Source organism: Dermacentor variabilis, chromosome 8 (assembly GCF_050947875.1).
Source record: "Dermacentor variabilis isolate Ectoservices chromosome 8, ASM5094787v1, whole genome shotgun sequence".
NCBI classification, from domain to species: Eukaryota; Metazoa; Arthropoda; class Arachnida; order Ixodida; family Ixodidae; genus Dermacentor; species Dermacentor variabilis.
In genome coordinates, this window is record NC_134575.1 from 18,518,575 (window position 1) to 18,543,085 (window position 24,511).

The 24,511-nt window shown below is 42.0% G+C and overlaps 1 protein-coding gene across 4 annotated transcripts; it reads left to right on the forward strand.

Moving 5' to 3' along the window:
* Window positions 1–187: 187 nt before the first annotated feature.
* LOC142589746 (methyltransferase-like protein 22) lies at window positions 188–24,325 on the forward strand. Of its 4 annotated transcripts, none has more exons than XM_075701321.1 (8): window positions 188–476; window positions 10,668–10,796; window positions 15,929–15,969; window positions 17,774–17,921; window positions 19,637–19,852; window positions 20,856–20,952; window positions 21,988–22,147; window positions 23,352–24,325. In XM_075701321.1, exons 1-8 carry the CDS (start codon window positions 359–361, stop codon window positions 23,376–23,378), a joined length of 936 nt encoding a protein of 311 aa, XP_075557436.1. In that variant the 5' UTR covers window positions 188–358; the 3' UTR covers window positions 23,379–24,325. The 4 variants fall into 4 exon arrangements, with proteins under 4 accessions (XP_075557436.1, XP_075557437.1, XP_075557438.1 ...); XM_075701322.1 differs by having other exon boundaries at window positions 470–574; XM_075701323.1 differs by lacking the exon at window positions 188–476 and adding an exon at window positions 8,439–8,655.
* Window positions 24,326–24,511: the final 186 nt, after the last annotated feature.

Here is a 24,511-nt window from a genome sequence, read left to right on the forward strand (position 1 = left end):
CAAGTTCAAAAATTTGAAAGTTTCGTATGCACAAACTACCATTTTTAACGTAAATCTTTAGTTAAAGCAACTTAGTTGCAGTATGTGTTGCATAATAAAACATTCTAACATGATATATTTATTTTTTTAAGAGGTTTAGCTTATAACAAATTTTTCTTCTAATGCGAAGGTTGCTCTAGCAGGGTGCGAGACTCCGTGCAGCATTCAGCATGTATGCGTTTGGTTTCGCTGATGGCGACGTGCGCTTTCCGCTTACCGCTAGCTTCGGTATGTTGTGTCGGGTGAAACGAGCTGACCCGTGTGCGCGCCTTATCGTGAGTCCGTAAATGACCAGCTCGGCTAAAGCTTCTTTCGAAGCATGCAAGACGACGAGATTGTAGTCTCGGAAGTCCACGTCGACTCCGACAATATCGTCAAGAACGACAACGACCCGTTGCTCGATCTGATGCCCGAAGCTTTGAGGAGGCGGCTACAAGGTAGTCGCATACATCTACCCTTCTGCGAAGAAGCAAAAGACAAAAAAAAAAAGAAATGGGAAACAAAAAGTTTTGCTATCCACGTAAACAGCGAAAGCGTAAGTCCGTTGCCGAGTGCCGGTAGCCGAGCGAGCGACATACATCTCGTGCATCAATTAGTATCTTAATTTTTTGGCTCAGGTGCAGTGCAGACGACCGTTGCGATTGAAACTACTTCTGACTAGTAGCAACTGAAACCCTCTTTAGCTTCCCACGATGTAATGTTCACGTACAAGTGATTACACGACTCATGACAATACGTCAGTTAAACGGCCAGTAGAACAGTCCTTCAAAAGACGGTTTTGTAGGAAAAGGTGAAGTATTGGGGGGCTAGAGAAAGTGTAAACAGAACTTGCACGTTCGTCATTTTTTTTAAGTAAATGTTACGTACGCTAACAGAACAGTGGCGCCGTACGTCAGTATTACGTCACAGATTTCGAACTGTTTTCGTGTTTCAGCTCAAGAAAATTTTTCTTTGGCTGACAAGATGAGTCCTTATACGTCCTCTAGATTTCAGTGTAGACCTATTTTACTGATAAACGACCACGCCCTTGAGGGCACTTGAAATTCATGATGTCATGTGGCGGGCTGGTGCACGAACTTCAAGGTGGCGTCGCCACCTGCCTCTCTTTCTTGCACCAATTTCCTGGCATTACAAGTCTCATCACATGTGAAGACTAGCCGTTTCACAGTTTCAGGAGTATAGCTCTGTGTTAGTATCCGTTTAATAGTTGTTCGAATGAATCCTGTGTGAGGCAACAAGATCAAGGTGAAGTTATGAAAGTAAAGGTCATCGAGCGGTGAAATCACTGATGTGCTGGAGCCACCGGCATGCCAAGGTGTAACATGAAACTAGTGCTGATTTCATTAGGTTACGTTGCAACCAAGTTTACGCTGCGCCCTCTTCTTCATAGAACACATGCGATTCCGCCTGCCACAGCTGTGGCTCACTCCCACATTCTCAAACGATCCTCGCCTTGAAGCTGTTCCTCCACTCCACCGAGTTGAGCACAGCGCCACCCCTTAGAAGACACTATAATTCTCCGGAGATGCTGAGAAGTGTTAGTGAAGTGTTAGTGAACTGCAATGACCACTTCTGCGCTGCCATCTACTTTCTTGAGTCGAGGTGGAGTTGTGAGTGAAGGAGTGTTCTAGAATATGTGGGTCAGTGCACTACTAAGCATGAGGTGAAGGTTCAATTCCAGGCTGCAGCGGGACGCATTTCGACTGGGCCAAAATGCAAGAACTCCTATGTACCATGGTATTGATGCACCTTAAATAACCCCTGGTGATTAAAATTAATCTGGAGCTCTTCACTGCCCCCCCCCCCCCCCATGAGACATTGTGCAACTTTGGGGTGTTGAACCCACTAACTCAATTTTATTTGCACATAACTCCTTCGGGCATTGTGTGTGCAAGTGTATACGCAAGTGTATACGCATCATAGATAGTGATGTTTAAAAGTACTTCGCGTAAGTCATGATTGACCTCTGCTGCAAATTCGAAAGGCATGTTCAAAATGTTTTAGTGAAAGGAGTTAGAATGTAGACAGCTGGGTGTTTGCTCTCGGTGCCACTATGTTGCCATGCGAAGGGTCAGTTTGTTCGTAGTTGTTCACTATGCTTTACATCGGGCATATTTTGCGAGCAGCTGGATAGGTACTTTCCAAGTGCGCTAGACTCAAGATAGTGTAGGTTTATGTGCCTTCATTCCTTTAGAGAATTATCACATGGAATCGACATTCTGTAAGTTGAGAAATACACCGAATAATTGAAAATTCTTATTCTGGTCTGCAGCTGCACATTTCTTATAATTTTGAGCGGGCTAGAAGTGTAGTGAAAGCAAATTTGCAAAGGACAGAACGAATTGGCTCTCGAAGGGGAAAGAGATATCGGGGTTCTTCGACAACCAGCTTTATTCCAAATGGGGAATTTATGACAATGAAAATGTTCGCTGACCAAGCTTTATAGTGTCATACATATTTAGGCAGCACTCTACAATATAATTGTTAATTAACAACATTTCCTTAATTAATTTTCATTAATTACGTTAAGCAGCACATTCTGTTAGCAAAATTAAAGTTGGCCTGTACTGAAAGCACAACCTTTTCCTCATGGCTGGGAAATAATTACCCAAAGTGTGCAGCCAAATTCATTGTCATTCCAATTATGTTTTCACATTGTGAAACATTGAAGTATTTAACACTGTTGACTGAAACACCAATGGAATTGCAGGTATTGCACAAGTGTTTCTCGAAACTAGTGCCATGCACAACGCTCCTAGCAACAACGAAGAAGACATAATTATACTATAACAATGATAAGGACAGAAAACAGTGCTCAGAAACCAACTTGCCCAAAACACTTTGTATTCCAGCAGTGTGTTAGGCTCCGAGTGATCGATGACTTCAGTGTTGCATTTACAATATGCATCCCGTAAATTGCATCATAAATGGTTAATTAGTCTAATTTTGCTAATGAATAATCATATTGGTGCATCTAGCAAATTCTCATGTCACCCTCTACTGTAAAGCTCCGTCACAAGAACAATCTTTTCTCAAATCCCATTTTTAACAGTCCGAGACAGTTGTCATAGAAACGTAGATTGGGCACAACATGTTTAAAAATGCTGGCGAAGCGACGCATCATAACAAAGCTTTTTTTTTTTTTTTTCTCACATACCACAGCCTTCGAGATCAGGCAGCCCGTCGAAAGCTAAGGATCTTGGAGGTCATGCACACACAAGCATGCCACTAGCTCGGTACAAATGAAGAGGTCTCTGCGCAGGAGCAAAATGAAAGCACATGACAAACTGTGAAGCACTGTACTGTACTGCATCGCAATCTGTTTCTGGAGAGCCGCACGTGCCATGGCCTCCGAAATCTGACACCCTCCTCACGTATCGGCAATCTCGGAGGCCAAGCACACAGGCATGCCACTAGTTAAGCACATATGAAGAAATATACACGCAGGAGCAAAATGAGAGCACAGGATCAAGTGTGCAGCACTCGCGGCAATTTGCTCTTTCCGATGGAATATTCTAGTAAAAAGCTTTTTTTTATGTTTTTTCTTTGTCGCACGTGCACACAGCTGCTCATAGAAAGAGCAGTCCTTTGACAGGGCTGATGCAGCAGCTGGCGTAGTCTTTTGAGCTGTCTGTTTATAGCCGTGTCAAGTGTCCGGAAATGCACGGATGCCGTTTCTTTCTGCCTGGGGGGGAAAAAAAATCCCTCTGCCCTTCTGAACCTGTCGGATTTGCGGCATAGTTTGCCAAACGTGGCAAACTTAAGGAAAGAGCATTGCCATGAGTGTTTACAAAGACATAGAAATGCTCCTGTTAAACCCTTAAGCGCCGATAAGTTGCCATTACGAGTGTCCTCTGGTGCCAATGATGAGTTAACTCGTAATTGTTTGTCAATTTTTGCACATCTGTATGTGTTCAGTTTATTGTAATACACAATGGCTTTCGCCAACTTTTGTTGCACTTCTAAATATGTTTTCATAATTTGTCACAGCAATTAAGAAGCTAAAGCTAATTCTTGGCTCTTAGAGGAAGCTTGCTCTGTTAAAAAGAAAACCGGTGAAGTTTTATTGACTCTTTGTGGGTGGGTAAGTATGAATTTGTGGGGAAAAGGACATTAACCAAGTATTTAATTACATTGAATTGCGAAATCTCGTTCTTGCATATCTCACAGAACAGAAACAGACATGGCTTATCTATTAAACTAATGTGCCATCTATCTATTTACCAACCTACTAACTAACTTTTCTTGACTGCCTTGATGACAACATGTCTGTTCCCCTAAAAATGCACCTAAGTTCCTCGCAAAAAACTTGATATATTCTGTGGCATGTATTCGCTCCAGTTGTAATAAATGAGACCACGCTTTAAAAACTTGTAAAGCACGCTTCTTTTCTTTAGGCATCTCTTCATGCAACATAAGGCACTTGACTACATCTGTAAAAATGAGAAAGTTGTCTTTTGCTCCTCAATCCTTATTTTTCTTTCTTTTCTTTTTTTCCTTTTTTTACACGAGTAATGTTGGTGCGCTGTAAGTGAGTGGTTAGCGTGTTTGTACAATCCTACTTTTTTGTTGTCATTCATGAGCAACAATTAATACAACAAGTATTATGTGCTGACTCATCTTAAAACACATCTGATTTAGAAGCACCCGACTGAAGCATCTGTAACTTGGCAGATTTCACCACATTTTTCTTTCAAAGAAAGTGTTGCATTTCAGGAAAACTCGTTGGGCACGTTCGTTGATACTTGGAGAAGCCATTGTAGCACAAGTAGTACCTGTGCTGCCCGGGAACAAAAATGTGGCATTAACTTCTTAATTCTTATTAACTCATTAGCTTCTCATTAACATGGTGCCACACATACCTACATAATGGCATTAAAAGCTAAGAGGAAGCCTTAGCTCGGGCACAACTCCAACGCAGCTTATTCAAATGGATGTAAAGGGCAAAAACGCTTTTCTGAGATAATCCCTGGACCGATACTAACTACAAAAAATGTGCTGCATTTGAGAGAGAAAGTTAAACACTAGTGACTGTTGGAAGGGGAATTTTGATCAAGGGCCTAAATTCTGTGACAAGAACTTCAAAAATTCGAAAGCTTGAAAAAAAATAGAAGCATAAATTTTACAAATAAATAGCTCTGCGTCAAAAACAGATATTTGCAGTTCTGTAAACAGCATCCGTTAGATCATTGAAAGTAGGCAAGTTCGATATGTCATTTTATGTCTTACGTGAATTTGTTACGTTGTGTACAAAGGTTATGCTAAAGCTGTGTTTCCATATTACTCAATTCTTTGAGATTCATGTGTAACATATCAATTTTGTCCGCATTAGATATACTATTAGATGCAATCCACAGAATTATGGTATCATTTTTCATTTCTGAGTTACAGAGTTGTAAACTTGATGGCTTTGTTTTCTGAAAATATTTCGATTTTTGCCAATTTTTTATAAAAAATTAACGACCTAAATCGAAAATTCGAAACCAACAGTCACTAGATTTTAAGTTTTTCTTTTAAATGCAACAAAGCAGGCCAAATTTGGTGCAGTGGTTGCCGAGAAAAACGAATTCTCCTTTTATATGTATTTAGATAGGAGCACCCGAGCTAAAGCTTCCTCTTAGTGCCACTTAATACTCTTACTGCTAATGTTAGCAGTTGTGAGCGCACTAGAAGCATACATTTCTGAAGGGAACTGAATTATTTTTACATAAAATATGCCTAATGAAATTTTTAGTGGAATTGCATGAACTGTCACCCGCAGAATGGTTTTTTGACTATACATAACGAACGGCAAGGAAACCACATTTACCACCCCTATTGTCATCGTAACATTTAATGACATGAAAAATGTGCACGTAGCAGTGGTTTCAGATCTAATGGCATTACATTAAAGTCTTCGACTCTTAATGGCATTAACCCTGCCCGTGTGACACGGTTGTAAGACAGACACAAAGAACAGGATCTGTTTACTGTTCTTTGTGTCTGGCTTGTACGAAAAAAGGAAAGTGACCCATTACAATCACATTTACTTCAATAAAGAATGCAATTGAATACAGTGACCAATTACTACTCGACGGAACTAATTACATAATTAAAAATAAATAAATAAATAAATAAATATATATACATTTACTGTACTTTCTTCGCAATTCTGATTAACATTGCTCAAGTACTGTAGATATAACCAGCCAGCCTGGCTGTTTTAATGCATTTTTTGCCGTCCATCTCGCATTGTTAATTAATGCTTGCCCATCAAAAATGTGCATCCATGAGGCTTCTACATAGCATGACAGCAGGCATTCTGCAGTAGTTACCGCTTAAGTCTTATGTCTCTTTTACACTGTACTCGTGTATGTGTACTCCCTGCTATAATCTTGTGTGAGATTAGCAGTATTGTTGAAAATAAATAAAGTAATAGAAGTGTTCAGAGACTGTGTTGCTGATTACAGTCTCATCATTAAAGTAACTGTTTAGATGTAACTGGCTGCTCTGAAAGAGCTAATTAAAATACAGTCAATGTTACCATATACAATAAGTAGTCTATCAGTTTTAAAATATACGGGAAATCTTGACTGATTACAAACAATTACATGTAATTCCACGACTGCACGTCCATCTTTCACTGACAAATATCAAAGGACAGTATGTCCTTTGGCTGTGTTGGAACTTAGTTCTTTCTTATGTTGATGCATTTAGGTTGCGTGCAGTAACAAGACCGTATTTACTTCTAAGTCTGGGCCCTTAGTAAGCCGAAGCCTTTTGTTGAATGGAAAAGGAACAATATGGGGATCACCACTGCTACAAGCAACAGCAACAATGAGGTGATCGGTAACATTGTTTTCAGTCAGCTGTGACGACTTGTTGTATGAAGCTTCCCGCTTCTTAGATCAACATAGTAGCTCTGACTCCCATATGCATGGAGGAAACACTTTGATTGAAGGTCAAATGCAGAGTCAATAGCCTGTGCACATTTTATTGTCTGTATAAAATGTCAAACATGGCAAGGACAATAAAACAGGTGCGGACAACAATAACTCTCCATTAAAAAAGTGGTGTATTGTGTGTACTACTGGCGTTGTCTTATTATTATTATTATTATTATTATTATTATTATTGGACACTCCAGATGAATTTTTGTCGTCATGATGTTTCATGTATATTTGTATGTATGCTAAATTTTTCTGTGCGCAAGCTAGGTGTAATGATATTGAACTGCAACAGTTGCTCACACCAGGTCTTGTATTTTTGACTGATTTATCCCTCAGAATTTTTTAGGATTGCAACGCACAAACAAAGGTAGTGAAACATTTCATTCACAGCGCATGCCTTTTATCTTAAATCTTCTCAGACTGGGAAAAAAAAGTGCAAAACAGTATTATCGCTCACAATCTGGGAGTGATGTAATTCCACTGGTGCCTCTCTTTACGGGCTGCGCTGTGGCACCTGTGTGACGCCATTACAGGCCTTGCATGGCATGTTGAAGCTTTTGAAGGCGCCAAAAGGTTTTGTGTGCCGCACGTATCGCATCCACTTATAACTGCACCAGCGTATACTTCCACCCAAAAAATTCAAGCCCAATGCTAAACCATGCTATCGCTTTCATTGCGTTGCCCTTCAAGGGGATGATGATGGTGGGGGTGGTGGTGGCCTCATATTATGGCTCATACCCACAATGGGGGATTGGCCAAGAATTGTGTGCTGAAGCGGTTACCTATTCTTTCGAAGTGTTACTTATTCGATGAAAAAAAAGAAGTGAAAAAATAATAAGAGAGATAGATAAGGGAACAAACAAAAACGAATAAATTACAAGAGAACAATCCAAAAGTTATTCATTTTGTTGATTGTATGTAACTGCAAACGGCATCAAACTGTGGCAAAAGTGCCAATTTTCTTCTCCTTCTTCTTATTCTTCTTCTTCTTCTTCTTCTTCTTCTTATTATTATTATTATTCATCTATAATTATCTGAATAACACATCTTGTGCATGCTACTCTGACCTTTTTTGCTTCTTTTAAGCCGTTTTACCACTGCACAATCACGTGACCTATCAAACAGGAACTAGGCCATGTGGTTTTGTGTCGAGCAGCAGCAGTGTGATACTCGGAAGCAGTGTTGGGTGCGCTCGTAGGAATGAGCAGCTTTGCAACGTACACATTGTCACGCACTCTTTTTTTGTGCGCAAAGCTCACAGATGCACCCATGCGAGCCTGTCTCGTTGTACCCGATTCTGAGGCGAGGACAGATCTTGCATTGTTGCTCATCGTGATGGATAAGGGTGCCTGGCTCACTTTTTTTCCATTTTTTCTTTTTCTTTTCGCAACTGGAATCCTTGTGCAGCAGAAAGCCATTTTGTTCCGCGAATGCGGTTGACGTCATTATTCAAGCATTCGCCTTCGTGGCTTATGTTGTACACGTAGCCCTAGGTCTGGGTACACGTGGCTTAGTTGTGCAGGTTGTGATGGTGTTTAAGGTTGTCTGGCAGGTCCATCTGAGGGGGAGCAACAGCTTTCGTATTCAGAACAGCCCTATCTCTATTGTATCAGCTAGCAATAGCCTGCTGAGACCGAAAGGCAGCTCAGAGACATAATGACTTTTCAAGTCGGTTCCAATGAGAAAGGTCCATGTTTTGTTTAATTGTTTAAGCACCACCATTAGATATGGAGGGCAGGATGTTCGTGGACAAAGTAACCCTTTCTTCATGTTTCTTGTTGTGAGGGCTGATTTTCTTTGCTCAAACACAGAGGTGAAGGGGTATTATGGCGTGGTATGTTGGCATGTCGGTGCGCTATATTCCAGATTGTCATGTCAACTCGTGGTATTTGAAACACGCTTCACAAGTTGTATTTGTCACGTGTGGCGAAACAATGGTCCAGTTCAAACCAGTCTGCATTTTCCCGAAAGTTAACAGCAAGAAATATGCCCAAACTACTTTCATGCAGTCGCATATACATCTTTGTGTCTGGAATTAGTATTTTGTGTAATGACTTCATGGTTAACCGTGCAAATGATTAACAGCAATGTGCAAATGCAGTATACCCACTGAGACTTATTTGCCTCTAAAGAGACACACACGAAAGTATAGATTTAAAGGAAAGTAATTGCAATGGCACAAATGGCATATTCAACTGATTTATTTTGGGCACAGATTCAAGAATAAACATATACATAGTCACGCCTCCACAAGGCATCAGTCAGCCCTAACGGGACGACCAGAAGTCATACAATCTCATATCGGAGGTATACAGCTGTATGAGTATATTGATTTTACGTCCACTAATTTTTCATGTAATAGACTTCCATTAGTTCGTGTGCCGTCTGGTTCCTGTGCCGTCTGGTTCTTGCTCCTGCCAATAATCATTATCCCACGAAACCGCAGTAGACACTTGCAGTCCCTGCAGTGTGCAGGCAGGCATGCCAGTTAATTTTGCTTTAACTTTAGCTTGTCCTCGCTGGGTTACTCATTAAGGCAGCAGCCAATCCGTCCAATGTTGGATTTAGCCGCATATCAGAGGGAAATCGTGTACCACTCTTGGATTGCACTTGGCGTATGTCATGGCTTGTTCATGGCTTGGCATACGTTGGCATATGTCATCACTTGTTCCATCACGAAAGGCAAGAGCGCTGTGCGTAAAGCCAAGAACAAGTTCCTCTGAATCAAGGTAGCCAATTGGATACAAAGGGACCGAGGAAGATCGGTTGATGTGCATTCTTTGCTAACAATGGGCAAAGTTGTTAACTCAGCCCTTTGGCAGCTGATTTTGGTGCACAAATTTAAGGGCAGAGTGCTTTTGCTCATGCTGTGGTTAACCCCAGCAGTTGTTGTCTCTGAAAGCCTAATATGGTCCCAGCTATTTCTGTTACTGTACTTGTGGGGGTGCTCAGCTCATATAACGAATATTCGGTATAACAAAGTTTTTTTTGTGTTGGATTTTACTTCATTATAAGAAGGTTCAGCTTTATTTCCCATAAGATTGGATTACATTGTGCTTCGTCAGAGGTTTAAAGAATTTCCTGGCGTTGCTTTCCCAACCATGTCGTAGGAGTGTACGAAAATTCCAAACCTTCAAACAATTACTTAAATATTGCCCTATTCAACTTGTCTTCGCATTTAAGTCAATATTCGTAATTGTACGTATTTTTCTCATAGTTTTCTAACATGCCAAATGGCCAACTGTGTGCTTTCAAGAGTAAAATTGCAGAAACATTGCAATAAATTTAATCCTGACGACCACGGTGGATGTAAGACAAAAGAAATTACTCATAATGGAGCATGCTACATTGCTCAGTAAGCCAGACTTTTCCGACTAAACCAATTCCATTCAGTCACCAATAAGTTCTTAGTATGCAAATAAACCACTTATCTGCTCCTAATTTTGCATTTGTGCTTTTAATAAATGCTTCATAACGGACAGTATAATGACAAAAATGTGCTAACGTTCATATACTAAGTGTGAAGGTCATTTTACACTAATGATGAAACTGGCTGTTCATTATTAAAAGAAATGTTCAATTGAATCCCCTTCTGACACTGTTCGATTTAGTCTCAGAAACTTACTATTCTCACATCCCTGCTGTGTCATTCATGAGAATCATGTGAGTAACTGACAGTGACAAAGAAATATATTTCAGTGACCCAATCACGGCTGCCCGTCAAGTGGGATGTGGACATCAAAGTGGTTGACCCTGGTCACTTGACGTTGGACGAAGATGGAGACCTTGAACTGTCTAGGGCTGGTAGGAGCACGCAAGTACTCTTAGGTGAGGACAGTTTGTTTGCAGTGCCTTTTCTTGCTAGTAAGGGCATGCCATGTCATTACCGGCACCTAACAGTAGGCTGGGTTTAAAAAGCTACGTTCGCACTTGGGAAAGGGCAAGCAGGCGGAAAAGCGAAAGCGGCCGGAAAATCTTTTCTACGCATGTACAAGATGTTCACATTTGTTTCGCCGCTGCAGCGGAAATCACTGCCGCTTTTGCCTACATCCATCTAGTTTGCGTACGTTTGTACACATGGTGGCGCTGTTCATCACACTATTTCAAGACATACATTCATTCATTGACCCATCAGTTACTAAAAGCTATCATTTCGCGCAACTGCGCGTGTTGTTTTTAACTTTCGTCTACCATGGAAAATAAGCAAGGCGTAGTTTCGATAGTTTTAGCTGGTTGCTTTTCCTAAAAATAGACAATGAACAACGGGAAATGTTAAATTTTACGACCAGATGTTTACATGCTAGTGCAGCTTCCTGTGAAGTGGAACCGTTTTCCGCTTTGCCGTGGTAAAAAAATCTGTCCGAGGCCGATTTTTTTCGCCGCCTGGTTTTCCGTCCGTTTTTCCGCCTAGGCGGGCGGATTTTGTCAAGTTTTTTTCCACTTCCGCTTGCTCCGAGACCAAGTGTGAATGTAGCCTTACAGTAAAAGGGAAGTAAAGAAACTCATAAGAAGATGTTAGACGTAAAGAAAGCAGCACGCAACACAATGATGGGCTCTGTGTCAGAAATGCTTGTTAGGGCTTAAGCATTATTTCTAATAGCATTTTAATCTGTGCAAATGTAGATTACTCTGCCTACAAGTTTCACAGCACAACTACAGTATGTGCCTGTATGCTGAATCGCCTCATGAGGTTTGTTGCTGAGACACCTTTGTAACCATTGTTAAAGATGATGCGGACAGATTTTTATTAAATATTTTTCTAATTAAATTCACATTGTGTTTGCACAAATTTCTCATGTGGTCTGCGTACTGAAGTATCGGTCTGATGGTTAGGTGGACCAGCTCAAAGCCTAGTTCTACCGATGTAGAAAGCTTTCAGAGTCAAGGCAAAAAAGGTGATGTGACGATCTCACACAATAGTTTTCCTATGAAATAGATGGGAAAAGCACAAGGAGTACAATGTTATTACACAACATAAAATAAGAAAGGTCAACCGCAAAAGTATTGAGAATGCAGAAGTCGCAAGAAAGTCCAATTTTCTCACAGCTTTTCCACTGAGCCGAGAATATAGCTTAAAAATGCGGTAGTCGGACGGAGAAGTATCCACTGGCATTTTGATACGAGGATAAATACATTGATAGATCACTTTAACTTTCTGTCAAATTCCATTCTCCGAAACTTGTCTTTAATTATGGCCACACGATAGCATTTAGAAAGCGAGCCGATCTGGTACTACATCAACGAACATTTTGCTGTTTCTGGGAAATCGCACTGTGCACATCTGCCGAAGACACATGTGGATGCTACAAAAACGTTCACGTAAGCTCCACAGAAGTGAATGTAAACGAAAGACGCAGCACCATGCATGTGTTTGCACATACCGTGTGCGCTTTGTGACACTCACCATACATAATAACGCATGCCTGCACATGCATAAGGTTTGTTTGAGGGACATGCAAAGTAAATTCATGCTTTGGGGCTAGGCCAGCCATTTTTGGAGCCAGCCAGAGTGTTGATCCAATCGCACATCTGCTACGGTCTCGTTTGACAGTGCAATGCCCGCAGCTGTTGCTTGACTCTCTCTCTCTCTCTCTCCGTGGACCTGTGCTCTGCCTCCCCTTTGAGTTGTCGCATACTGCTTTCAATTGTGGGGCCTCTTTCTATTGTTAATGGATTCAACCTTTTTTTTTTTTGTCTACAGGCACGTGCAGTGTCAGCACAGCTGTCCTTTTTTATACCACGTGTTGTTTTCGAGACAGCAGGAAGGGACATGCTTAGCCGAGAAAGGCTGTAGTGAACTAATCTCTTTCTTTCATTTGTTTGCTTGTTTAGAATTGGCGGACTCATTTTACTGAGTCTCAGTTTCCATTGATCGTGTGTTGAGAGAGAGGAGAGATGCCGGGAGATGGAATGCAAAGGTGCACTCATCTACTTCACATTTGAGAAATCTAGGCACTCGAAACTAATCTGGAGACCCTCACTATTGCATCCCTCACAACGCACTGTACAGGTTGAGGTTATTAAACCCCACATTTTGATTTTTGTATTTTCGTGCCAAATGCAACCTCATCTATACTGAGGATTGACTGTATTAGGCGTTCTCTCTCCTTTTTCTAGTGAGTTCAGAGCTACCAGTTTTTACTTGGAGACGTTGGAGTTTTCTAAAAGGAGGCGTTGACACATTGCATTCCGTCAATCCCACCCAAGGCACGTGTGCGTGCATGTTGCTGGCATTTCTTGACGTGGATGTGGAGGCTGAGAGCCTGGCTCTTAAGTGCGTGCGAGTGATATTTAACTGATATAGCGACGACCCTCCACTATGCCTTAGCCACAGATGCTGAACCCTGACATTCGCGGTGCGTTGCCCTTTGTGTCACGCATTTATTAAAAAGAAAAGAAGGCCCCTTTGCCTGCTTGATCAAACATGCAGCTGAAAATTTCCAGCTGTGTCAAATGGCATTGCACGTACGTGAAAAATTAATTGGAGAGAAAGACCAACTTTATTTACAAACAGCTCTTTGAGCCTCTGCACTGGATTAACGTCTGACGGCCTGCAACTTCGACTTTCAGACGTTTCTTTAACCTTTGCCCGTGTTGCAGAGTCATTCGTACTGAACCGAACCAGTAGTGCATATCTGAGAGTTTTGGATTAGGAGACGCAGGCGAGTTGCGTACCCAAGAAATACAGGCGGCGACACTGCAGCCTCTGTTCATGGGGTGTTGAGCTTGAAGTAAACATTGCTGGCCCAAAGAGGTCACGTTACTCTCGCCATGAGCGAGAACTTGCGAAGAGCACACTGAGACTAGACTAGCCAAGGCAAGCCTTCAAAACAAAAAAAAAAACACACAGCAGGTACGGAATTTGTTGAACATGGTGGTTCTGCCATGACCTTTAATCTTGCTAGAGCGTTTCTTAGTTGTTATTGATGCCCTCCTGCTCCGGTAACTGACAGCAATGAACTGCTAATCATAATGCGCATTCACAGCGAACATGCCCTACCAGAAGCCAAGCTTTCTTGACGTTTGGATTACTTTGTCTCAGTTTCATTCACAACCTGAGCATGATATATGCATTTTTTGCTCTATATCAACAGGGGTACTTTACACGTAAATTATTCCTGTAATGCCTAAATGCACTTACATATCTAGGAAAAATTCTGGGCACGGAGAGGGCATTTGTGAAGAACAATAAAATGTCATTTCTGTAAAAACCTAATTAGATCAGTGATTAATGAATTAGTAAATGATTTTCTAAACTATCCACGACTGAAACTTTGCTTTAGTGTATAAAAATGTCGCTGCATGCAGGGAGTTTAGTTGCCTTTGCTTAAGTAAGAATTGTGAGGTATTGAACTCACCGTAACATACCGTAGATATGTTGTCAATTACACGGTTATCGTTTATGAAAAGGTATTTCTTTTACTTGGTTTTTTATTGTGGTTTTATATGTTAAAAAACTGGCAACAATATGCCGATGACGCTGCGAGCACTCAAGCCTTGCATTTGGGGACAAAAACCTATAAAAAGACCTACAATGTTTTTCTCCTTCGGTACGCCACCAAAGATTTACGCACGCGTTGAGGCAAGGCAGCCCTAGCGCTTGCGCATTTTTATCTAAAACTCTGTCAACAAACAGTTTGCTACGCAGCTGAGGTTGCTTAATTAGTGGCACGTAAGTATATGTTAAACCTCAATATAACGTAATTATTTAACTTTTCATAACTTCTTGTCCGTAGAACACCATGTGTATGGAACCTCAATATAACGAAGTGCACTTAAACACAATTTCAGTGTGTGTTACGAAATTTCACTGCTGCCAAGAAAGAATGCTGAGACAATAAATGGAAACTTCCAGAGACACAGATGGTCAAATGGTTGAATTACAGACGGCTGCTTGCAGACGCACCTCTCAAATTGCACACAGCATCGCCAAGAGCAACCGTCGAAGCGGAGCAGCGTTGCATTCCGTATAAAGTCAGAGTGCGATAAGATCCTATCATACCCTGCATGCTGTATACACTGTGTGCAAGTTAACATGTGCAAATGAAAGTGTGCTAGTGAAAGTGTGCAAGGGTGGCTAAAGAGGATGATAGCTTGATCATTGCTGCCTTCCTGCGTGAGCAAGGGGAAGGCGGTGGCACTTGCTCGCGGTAATGTGCGATGAAGCGCACACACGAGGGGACAGGTTGCTGCTCTCATATTCTAGCACGACATCGCATGGCCACCAGTGCAGCTGAGTGTATACGCAGCCTGCTTGCCCTGTTGAGGAGTAATCTGCCGCGTGTGCAAAGAGTGGCCGTGCCGAGGTGGCACGTTGCATCCTGTCCACTGGCTTCCCGTGCGTTTTAGTATTGGAGGTTGTGAAATCTCGTGTTTCGGAGACGCGTTGAAGCGAGAGGCGGATGAAGCATTTGCTCCCCGCTGCCATGCTTTCCATGATAGCGCCATCCCACTGCAGGTGACACTATCAGCCGTGGTGTCGGAGTGGATGTGAAAGCGTGGCCGGCCTCGCTTTGTACTACTAACGTGAGGATGTTGACACAGCATGAGATTGTATCTTTCGTCCCTTGCCTACTCTCATATTCAACAAAATGTTTTTCTTTCTCTCATTCAAATTTGCTTTTTCCGATTGACCAATAATTCGTAAACTATTGTGGCCCCTTCCGTGTAAGAAAAATCATCGGTGATAATCGGGGATCGTACTTATTTGCATGAAAGATCGAATTTCATTATGATGAAATTTCGATATAACAAAGCAAATTGCCGATTTTACCGACTTCGTTATGTTGAGGTTTAACTGTAAACTTACCAGGTTTTGGCAAAACAATCTTCAGTTAGTTTTCCCATAGCAGCCTGCATAAATGGGCCACGCTCTTCTCATGTGCCATGTGACTACAAACTGGCTTATGAACTTAAATGTTGCCAATTGCTTAATGATGCTCTTATTTCTTGGTTCCCAGATCACTGCCCTGCAACAACGTTGCCCACTGTCGGACTACAGGTGAGGCTGCAGGCATTCCTATGGAAGTGCTGATAAGTGTTAACGGGAATGGTGGCGCATTTCTCCTCAGAAATTGAGAATGTATTTCTCAAAGCTTGTGCGAGGTGCAGATGGATAGATGTGACCTCGGTTACTTGTTGGATTCAGTTCCGCTATTGGGACATGTGCCTTGAAGTGAATCATTGCCAAGTTAATTAGTGAAACAGTGTCAATTAGCTACCATCACACTGAAATTTGCTGTGTGAGTTATAGCAGCTTAATTAATTAATCTAGTTGATCTGACAGGATTGTGCTATCTGCCATGAAATATTTATAAAAAGTCCTTTTCCACTGAAAGAGATAACTTGGTGTGTATATAATAGTTACAGAATACTGAAAACGTAGGCACAAACAGCTGTACTGGTGGTGACATCTTGTGGTTTTGTTTGACCAGTGTGCTTGGAACTCTTATTGAAATGAACGAATATGTTTTGCTCAGCTGCTTATGTAAATGTGGTTGGCTAATTCAGAGGGGTTAACTTCCCAAAGCAACACTGGGGCCGTAAGAGATGCCGTAGTTACGGGCTCCAGAATAGTTTTGTCCATGTGGGTTCTCCAACTCGCACTTAAGTCTAAGTACATGAGCATTCTTGCATTTCACCCCCATCAGAATGTGACTTCCACAGCCGGAAACCGAACGTGTGACCTCATGCTCGGCACCATAACACTGTAGCCAAGTCACCACGTTGGGTACTACTGGCATGTGTGGTTGAGAGCAGCAACGTCATCTGTATAAGCTTATCCTTATTGTTATTTATTCTTTAGTGACACGAGCATCGAGTGACGCTCTTCTTTCTTGCACAGCATTTCCGGTTCACCTCCTGAGACGACTGGGGACAAAATTCAAAATAGTTCAGAAAAATAAATAGAAAAAAAGTAGTAAAGTGCGAAATTCATGTGTTTCATTATAGATATGATATCAGAGCAAAAGTTTAGTTACAAGTAGAGTTACTGAAGTGTTTGGAACAATTATAATTAATTAGAAATCACTGATTACCGCATGCCAAAGCACAGAACCGTAGACTTCAGAGACCCGCCACGTGAGCACGACTGGCAAAATTCCTGGAATGCCTGAAGTAGAAAGCGGGAGTAATGACGTCGCTAATGAAGTCCCACACAAGAAGGTGGCGTGATATTTAACTGGCTAATTAATGGAAAACAGTTGCCTGGCATAGACTAAAGATCTGCCTAGCAAAGCTGATGTGACCTAACTCCTTCCTCTCTCACTTCTCCTCTTGGGTAACGTCCACCTGCTCACTCACTTGCTCGCAATAGCTGCGCAATCGTGCTCGTTAATGCTCTAACGTCAGCACCGGAGAGGGCGAGTAAGGTGTGCTTCGTGTGCCGCTCCCTAGTAGGCTATGCCCCACCAGGTGGCGTGTGCTGTGTTTCCTCTTCGCCCTCCTTCACTCCTCACCCACATATCATGCAAGGGAAAAGACATTTGCTTGCATAACCTAAAGAACACCAACACCGAGGGGCGAGTGCCACTAAGAGACACCTAAGTCAAAGATGGGGGTTGCCTGCCATTTTTTTGATAAGGAGACTTGTGCAGCTAAAAAGAAAAAATTTTAAAAATTTAACGCATCTGGTTAAACATGGCTCAATAAAATGTCGCCACCAGTGTTACTCTTCCCACCTACATCTCCAGCACATTCCTGTATTTCGTGAATGGTAACGTCTATCGCCATCGTCTCCATCAGTAATCTTCATATCGTATATCTATACATCATTATCAGCATCACCAATTACTTTCATTGCCCAGGTTTGGAAGGCTGCGTTGGTGATGTCGGACTTTCTGCTGTACCGCGGGAGGGAGCTCTTGCAGGGAAAAGGGGTCGTCGAACTGGGAAGTGGCGTCGGACTGTGCGGCATTGTGGCCGCCGCGTTCGCCGACTACGTCTTCTGTACTGGTGCGTGTCTGCGAGGCATGCTTGCATGTAGAATCCTTTTGTGATGATAACAGCGAAAATTTTTATGACTGGGGGTTAGAAAGCCTGTTTATGTGTAAGCCGCTTTCATGTTTCCATAAGCTGTGAGGAGCTTGTTCTTAGCATAATTGGCTTTGATTAGGTTACATGATTACTGCTAGAAGGACTGAACACAACGTCATCATTTTGTCCCTATCTTTCATATTTCAATTGTTAATCTGTGCCGTTTCATAAGATGTATGCTTTACTAATCAGAAGACACTTGAGTAGAAAGTGAGTATAAAACGGCACATTCTTTTAAATTTGAGGCTTGTCATTATTTCTTTTTAAAGGCAACACATTTCAGTTTTGGGCAATCAATATTTAATTCAGTGATAATGTTTAACGTCCAAAAGCAACACAGTGGTTGTCTATGAGAGATGCCATATTGAAAGGTTCCGGATTGAATTCAAAGTTCTTAAAAGGAACAGTAAGAGAAACAAAGTCAATTTATTTGATAAACTATTTAATGTATATTTTATACTTGCAGAAGTACATTGATTGTTAGAAGTCCAAATGAAGGCCAATCTTTCATTATTTTTTTTCCGGGCTAGAACTGCAGTGCTGGTTCGCCAGACGTGTGACCCCACATATTTCAAGGTGCCTTTTCATATCTAGGCCATTGTGCACAGTGAAAGTTCTTGGATCTTGCTATGTACAGTCCTTGGCTTCTTTACACCATAATGTAGCCCATCTTCACATAGAAAAAAAAAATTAACCGGACCCAAGCAGATGCCATCACAGTGTGTGGCGTCATGGCAAGCTGGTGCAGGAACTTCAAGGCGGCATCGCTGTTTGTCTTTCATTTTTGTATCTTTCATGGTTTCCTAAGCTTCTTGTGTTAACAGTGCCTTTTCTCATATTGTAGATGTGTAATTTCTAGATACAGCTCAAATTTTTTGTTTCTTGAGTGTTTCTTTAATGTCCAGCTGAAGCTTCATACGCGAGAGGTGTTGTGTTCTACCCCCACCATAATGCGGCCGCTGCAGTCAGGATTAGAACTCCCAGCCTCCTGCTGAGCAGCCGAAAGCCACAGTAACTGAGTGGAGTGGTCTGAAAACATTTGTGCGGGTACTCACTACTCAAAAGAAACAATCATGAATTTCTGTTTTCTTTGCAAAATAATATCTCAGGAGCGACAGGTTAAAGGAGTGCTGTCATGGTAATTTTCACTAGTTATACACTCTCTCTCTCTCTTTTGCATTTTAAATGTGCATCCAAGCCCTCTAAACCTTCAAAAAACACATTAGCAGGCATCGGAGCACCCTAAATAATGTACTATGTTTCTTGTTTCTACAAAACAGTTTCGTTATCTAGGAGATGGTTGAGTCTGGAAATCTGGGTGCATTGGCTCACTCTGTTTCTGCGAGCACAGCCAGAATAAATGCATGCAGCAGTCTTCATTTCTTTTGTGAGCAGTACCACAATTCCTAGTCTTACTGTTACACAGTGTCAGCAAAACATTTCGCTGTGTCGTGACATCACGTTGACGTCAATGATGCCGGGGTCGGCGTTTCAAAACCCACTTCAGTATAAAACTAATGTGTCTTTCCAATTTTTCCAGCTTTCATTTAACACTGCTTTAACACTGTTTTGGATTGATGGTCCATATTTCTTTAGCTGGCGAGTGTGTTTGAATCCCTAATGTTGTTCTCCAGATGCCTGGGATGAAGTTCTACATCTGTGTCAAAGAAACCTGGACCAGAATGAAGACTTCTACGATGCTCTCGACATGAGGCAGTGCCCCACTAGGGTCAGGTGCTTGGATTGGACAAAAGGGCTGCCACAAATGCAGACTCCAGAAGGCGCCTTTGCCTGGTCTGCGGAAGACTCGGACGACTTTGAAAAAGCAGGAATCTTTCTGGCCGCTGACGGTACGTCATCAACCTATTCGAGTTTGTTGGAAGAATTGTGACGATTATCAGGAGCCCACTAATACCATACGTACTCATGCAAGACCCGCACTTTTGTGTTCCGGAACCTTGGCAGGTTGTGGCGGTTACGCTGGTTAGGTTTCTGGATCCCCTCTAAAACCATAGACGATGTTGTGAATTATGTACTGAATAATATAGGGGGAAAAAAAAAAAAAAAACTGACTGTACGCTGTGCGTACATTTATTCAAGGTTCAGCACCACTGATCAAGTACCTCCTTGTCCTTCATTGCTCCCACTCTTGATATCGCTCTAGTTGTTACCAGAGCTTGCTAGCTACTTCATCGCTACACTCCCTCGCAAGTATATGGTCATCCTCGGTACCACCCATGCTGTTAGATACTCCAGCAACCTTAAAACCTTTAACAATGGCATCAACTGATACCAAATGCCATGCGTTCAAATTCCAGCTTCTGCTTCAATATTTATTCTCCAGATTTTGGAATTTTAAAACAAAGGGTGCATATCTTAAATGAGTAAACATGGTAATCACGATTGGAAGCACTCGAAGTGCAGATCACTGTACTGTCCAGCTTCGTTGTAATCATTAAAATGCCTTCATTATATCCTGTATTCGTTTTAGCATAGGCACTGATATTGGTGGCAAAATATAATAAATTTTGAGAATAGCTCTTCTCGTGATCGGACGTCTTTGCTACCAGAATCTAGCTGAATATTTATATTTCAAGCTTTCATGTGAACACATATTGACTTCACTGGAACCAATATTGTCTCGGAACTTGAATTTCTCGGTTTCACTGGGGCAGTAGACTACTCCCTGAAGTGAGCTGTGACAACCCAAATTTTATGTTTACTTCGTATATATCCGATAATTTCGTATGTCAAGTTCAGCGGTATTTGCTGCGGTAGGTACCTGCTGTTCATGCATTTATCTCCATTCTTCTTGCGGTCACTCGCAGTGGGGCTCATCTGTTCTGGTTGCAGTGGTGTACGATGACCGCCTGACTGACTGCCTCTTTGAACTGTTGCTCAAGACCGTCACCAGGGGTAACCAGACGGTCTACATTTCCCTGGAAAAGAGGTTAGGCTCTGTCACCTACGTGTCATCCTGCCGTTGTGGCTCTCGCGCTTTCTTGCTGACTACGAGGTGATGGGCTCGATCCCTGCACGTACTTTGACAGCAAAACGCAAGAAGGTTCATCTGCTGAGATTTCGAGGCACATTAATGGAATTCTCAGGGGGTCACGAGTTTGTCCAGAGACTTCTGCTGTGGCATCTCTCAAAGCCTAGGTTTTGCTTTGCAACGTTAAACCTTGTCAATCTTATGTGTGCTGTTGCATTGGTGAATGGCTGTGTTGGAAGCCACTGAATCAAGCGCACTGTTGCTTTTACTAATGTGCTAATGCTCTAGTCAACAAAATTTAACATAGTTAACCTTACCACCTAGGTACCTTACCCCGACATCCCTGTTCCTATTCTTTTCCAGCAGAGGACAAATATAGTCCAAAGCTAAAGCATGGATTTAAACAAAACATAAGACATTGTCTCTTAGCAAACCACCTTGTCAAAAGTCGGTCAGAAGCTGATTGACTGAGCGCTATATGTGGCTCTTGGCAGGTCCACATGCTAATCTTGGCTTTTATTTTTGAAACGATCCATTTCTTTTATCCTTGTCTTATCGTCCATGGATACGAGTGGTTGGTCTCGGTGATGACGGTGACTCAGCAACATGCCAGCCAATTGCAAGTGGTGAAAAGAGTGCAGAATACAATGAGTTGTTAGAAAATATGGCCTAACTCTAATAAATAGGTATGGCTTTAGTTTTTTTTTTCTTTTGTGAACTAACAAAAGCACAGCATGTTAATGGCATTTAAAAGCCTGGACATATCATGTTACCATATTTTGAGGGCATCATCCTTTGCAATGCCCCTGTAAGCCACAGGTACTATGGTTTATTTATTATAGCATGCAATACATGAAGCAGCATTCAACCTAAGATTTTTTTTAACTTTCTGTTTGAGCAGAGATGTAGTTGAAGTAAGGGTAATGACTTTGTTGTTTCAGACCTGCACACAAGAATACAAATTCTATTTCTTTCTCTCTCTCTTTTTCCCAGGGTGAATTTTACTCTAGAAGACCTGGATGCTGCGAGTCCATCTCACATCCACTTCGTGCAGTGGTTGAAAAAATTGCAAGAGCTTGGCTGGAAAGTTCGCATCGTCAACCTTTTGAGCGTGCCGCAGTACTTTGGCAGCTACAGCAGAGACTCGTATTTGGTGAGACTTGCGAGACTTTTTTTGCCACAGTGATCCATTATGAGAAATAATGCAAGAGCACATTAGACATGTTAGATATCTTTTCCCGTGGGTGTAGTACTGAAGCCTTCAGTTCTAACAATCATCAATTTGTTTGATGCCCACTGCAGAACGAAGGCCTACCCCAGCACATTCTGTCTTGCGGCAGCTAATCCCACCCCCATTTTTGCAAATTTCGTAATTTGATCGCACCACCTAACTTCTGCTGTCTTTGGCTGTGTTTCTTATTCCTTGGCGCCCATTTTGTTGCTGCACTAAAATGTTAGCTAGCTGCTCTACGTATTATGTGGCCTTCCCAACTACACTTCTTGATCTTGTATTGTATATCAGTGGCTCCTGTCTAGCCCATACTGCCATTTCTCTCTCCTATTAAAACCTACCATTTTCCATTCTGTCACTTATTTATTGAATCCTATTAGTTTCCAATCTCACGTTTTAGACTTTGAGCATTCCTCGCGCATCCGTCATGGTATAGCGTAGTGGCCTTGGCGTTCTGCTGCTGCACTTGAGGTCGTGGGTTCGATCCCAGTGACGGAAGGTGTATTTTATGCGGGGGGCAAAATGCAAGAACGCTCTTGTGCCGTGCATTGGGTGCATGTCGAAACGTCCCAGGTGGTCAAACTTAATCCTGAGTCCCCCCACTACACAGTGCCTCATAATTGGATAGTGGCACACAGAAGACTGCAAATTGAATTTTTGATTAATTCCCAAGACAGAAATGTGTTGCATTTGTTCTACAAGTGACAGGCAGATGAACTGACATTGATGCCATGAATGTAAGTGTTGTGGCAACACGAAAGGGAACATAATGCTCATGTTCAGTGCCCGCAATCAAGAATTTTAATTTTTTTTTTTGCCTAAATTGTGAAAGGTGCGACGATATGAAATTTTTCATCACGGAAAATGTGTTACAAGTAGCAGGCAGCGAAATTCAAGCTTGCATGTCGGCAGTAATCATTAGCTGAACAAATTAGGCATCCCCTTTTTATGTTGGAGCTCAGTGTGGCAGGAAACTTCGTTACATATGCAATAAATTTTTTTACGACTTTCGTACTCTCCATCATTCTTTCAAGTGTGAGAAATGTACGGTATAGTGTTTACAACATTGAAACTATTTGTCAGTGCTCCTTCAAATGGTTGCAGATTTTTGCACTTTTGTTTTCAGGAACTGTGGGAGCTAAGGCCACGCTGACTATCAAGATAAGATCCTGCGAGTTCCACTCGGCCCACGAGCACGTAGCGTGGTCAGTGCACTCCCGAGCGTTGCATTTTCAGTTGCTATTTGGAGCTGCTTTCAAACAACTTTCCACCCATGGCAGTATATGACGTCAGTTGTTCAGAGCGTGTGTACTGTCATAGAAAAGAAGTAAACAAGAACAAGTCAGGACTAACCAAAATGTGTTTTTTACTGGCTTCACTATTTTCTGTGATGTCAGTGCGATTTCGGTTTTGCTTGTATGCCGGGGCCTTTGCCAGCTCTGGCCATGGAGTTTGTTACAGTTGCCTGAAGGAAGGACCAGGATTGCAGTGCTGATGTATGCATGGTAACGCCAGAAAGTGGGGGCTTTTGATTGGGTATCTTTCTGGAGGAAAAGGGATGCCTTAAAGGTGTGTGTGGCAAACACCGTTCCGACAGTCACATAATTGACTCTACTAAAACAGCAGGTAAAATGCCGTTTTTTTCTTTCTTTCTGTATTAGGGGAATCTCGATACAATCCTGTATAATACGTTTTTCGGATAATACGTTTTTTTTTCCCCAGCCAACGTCCCATAGGAGCAATGTATTTTCATACGGCTATTGCAATCGCGTTTTCACCTGAAATTGGATAATATGACTGAAGAAAAGGGCTTTTACTGGTATTTCTAAAGCGCGTAGCTTCATATTCCAGTGCTCTAGCTTAAATAACATTCCAACGACCCACGGGCATGCCCGTTGCCCGTGGGTCCTTGGAATGGGTCATTGAACTGGGTCATTGAACTGGGCACCGACTGGCGATGCGCCGCTGCCCAGTTGTGTGAGGGAATGGCAGCTTCTTTTTTTAACTTCCGGGACTTCCTTGCGGACATTTTAAAGAAGAAAGATCAGCGCCAACGGACGAGCCATTTTGACATTACTAAATAAAAGTGCGTTGACTGCGGTTCATGTGGCGTTGAGTAGTGCTGCTCCGCATAACATGTTATGCGGAGCAGCACCACTCGATGCCACACAAACCTTTGCTATTGAGTTTGCCGCTGATTACGTCTATTTCATAGTTCTTGGAGCTCGCTTTGGTTAATACATTGTTTGGATTATATGTTTTATTTTCCAGTTTCCATGAATATTG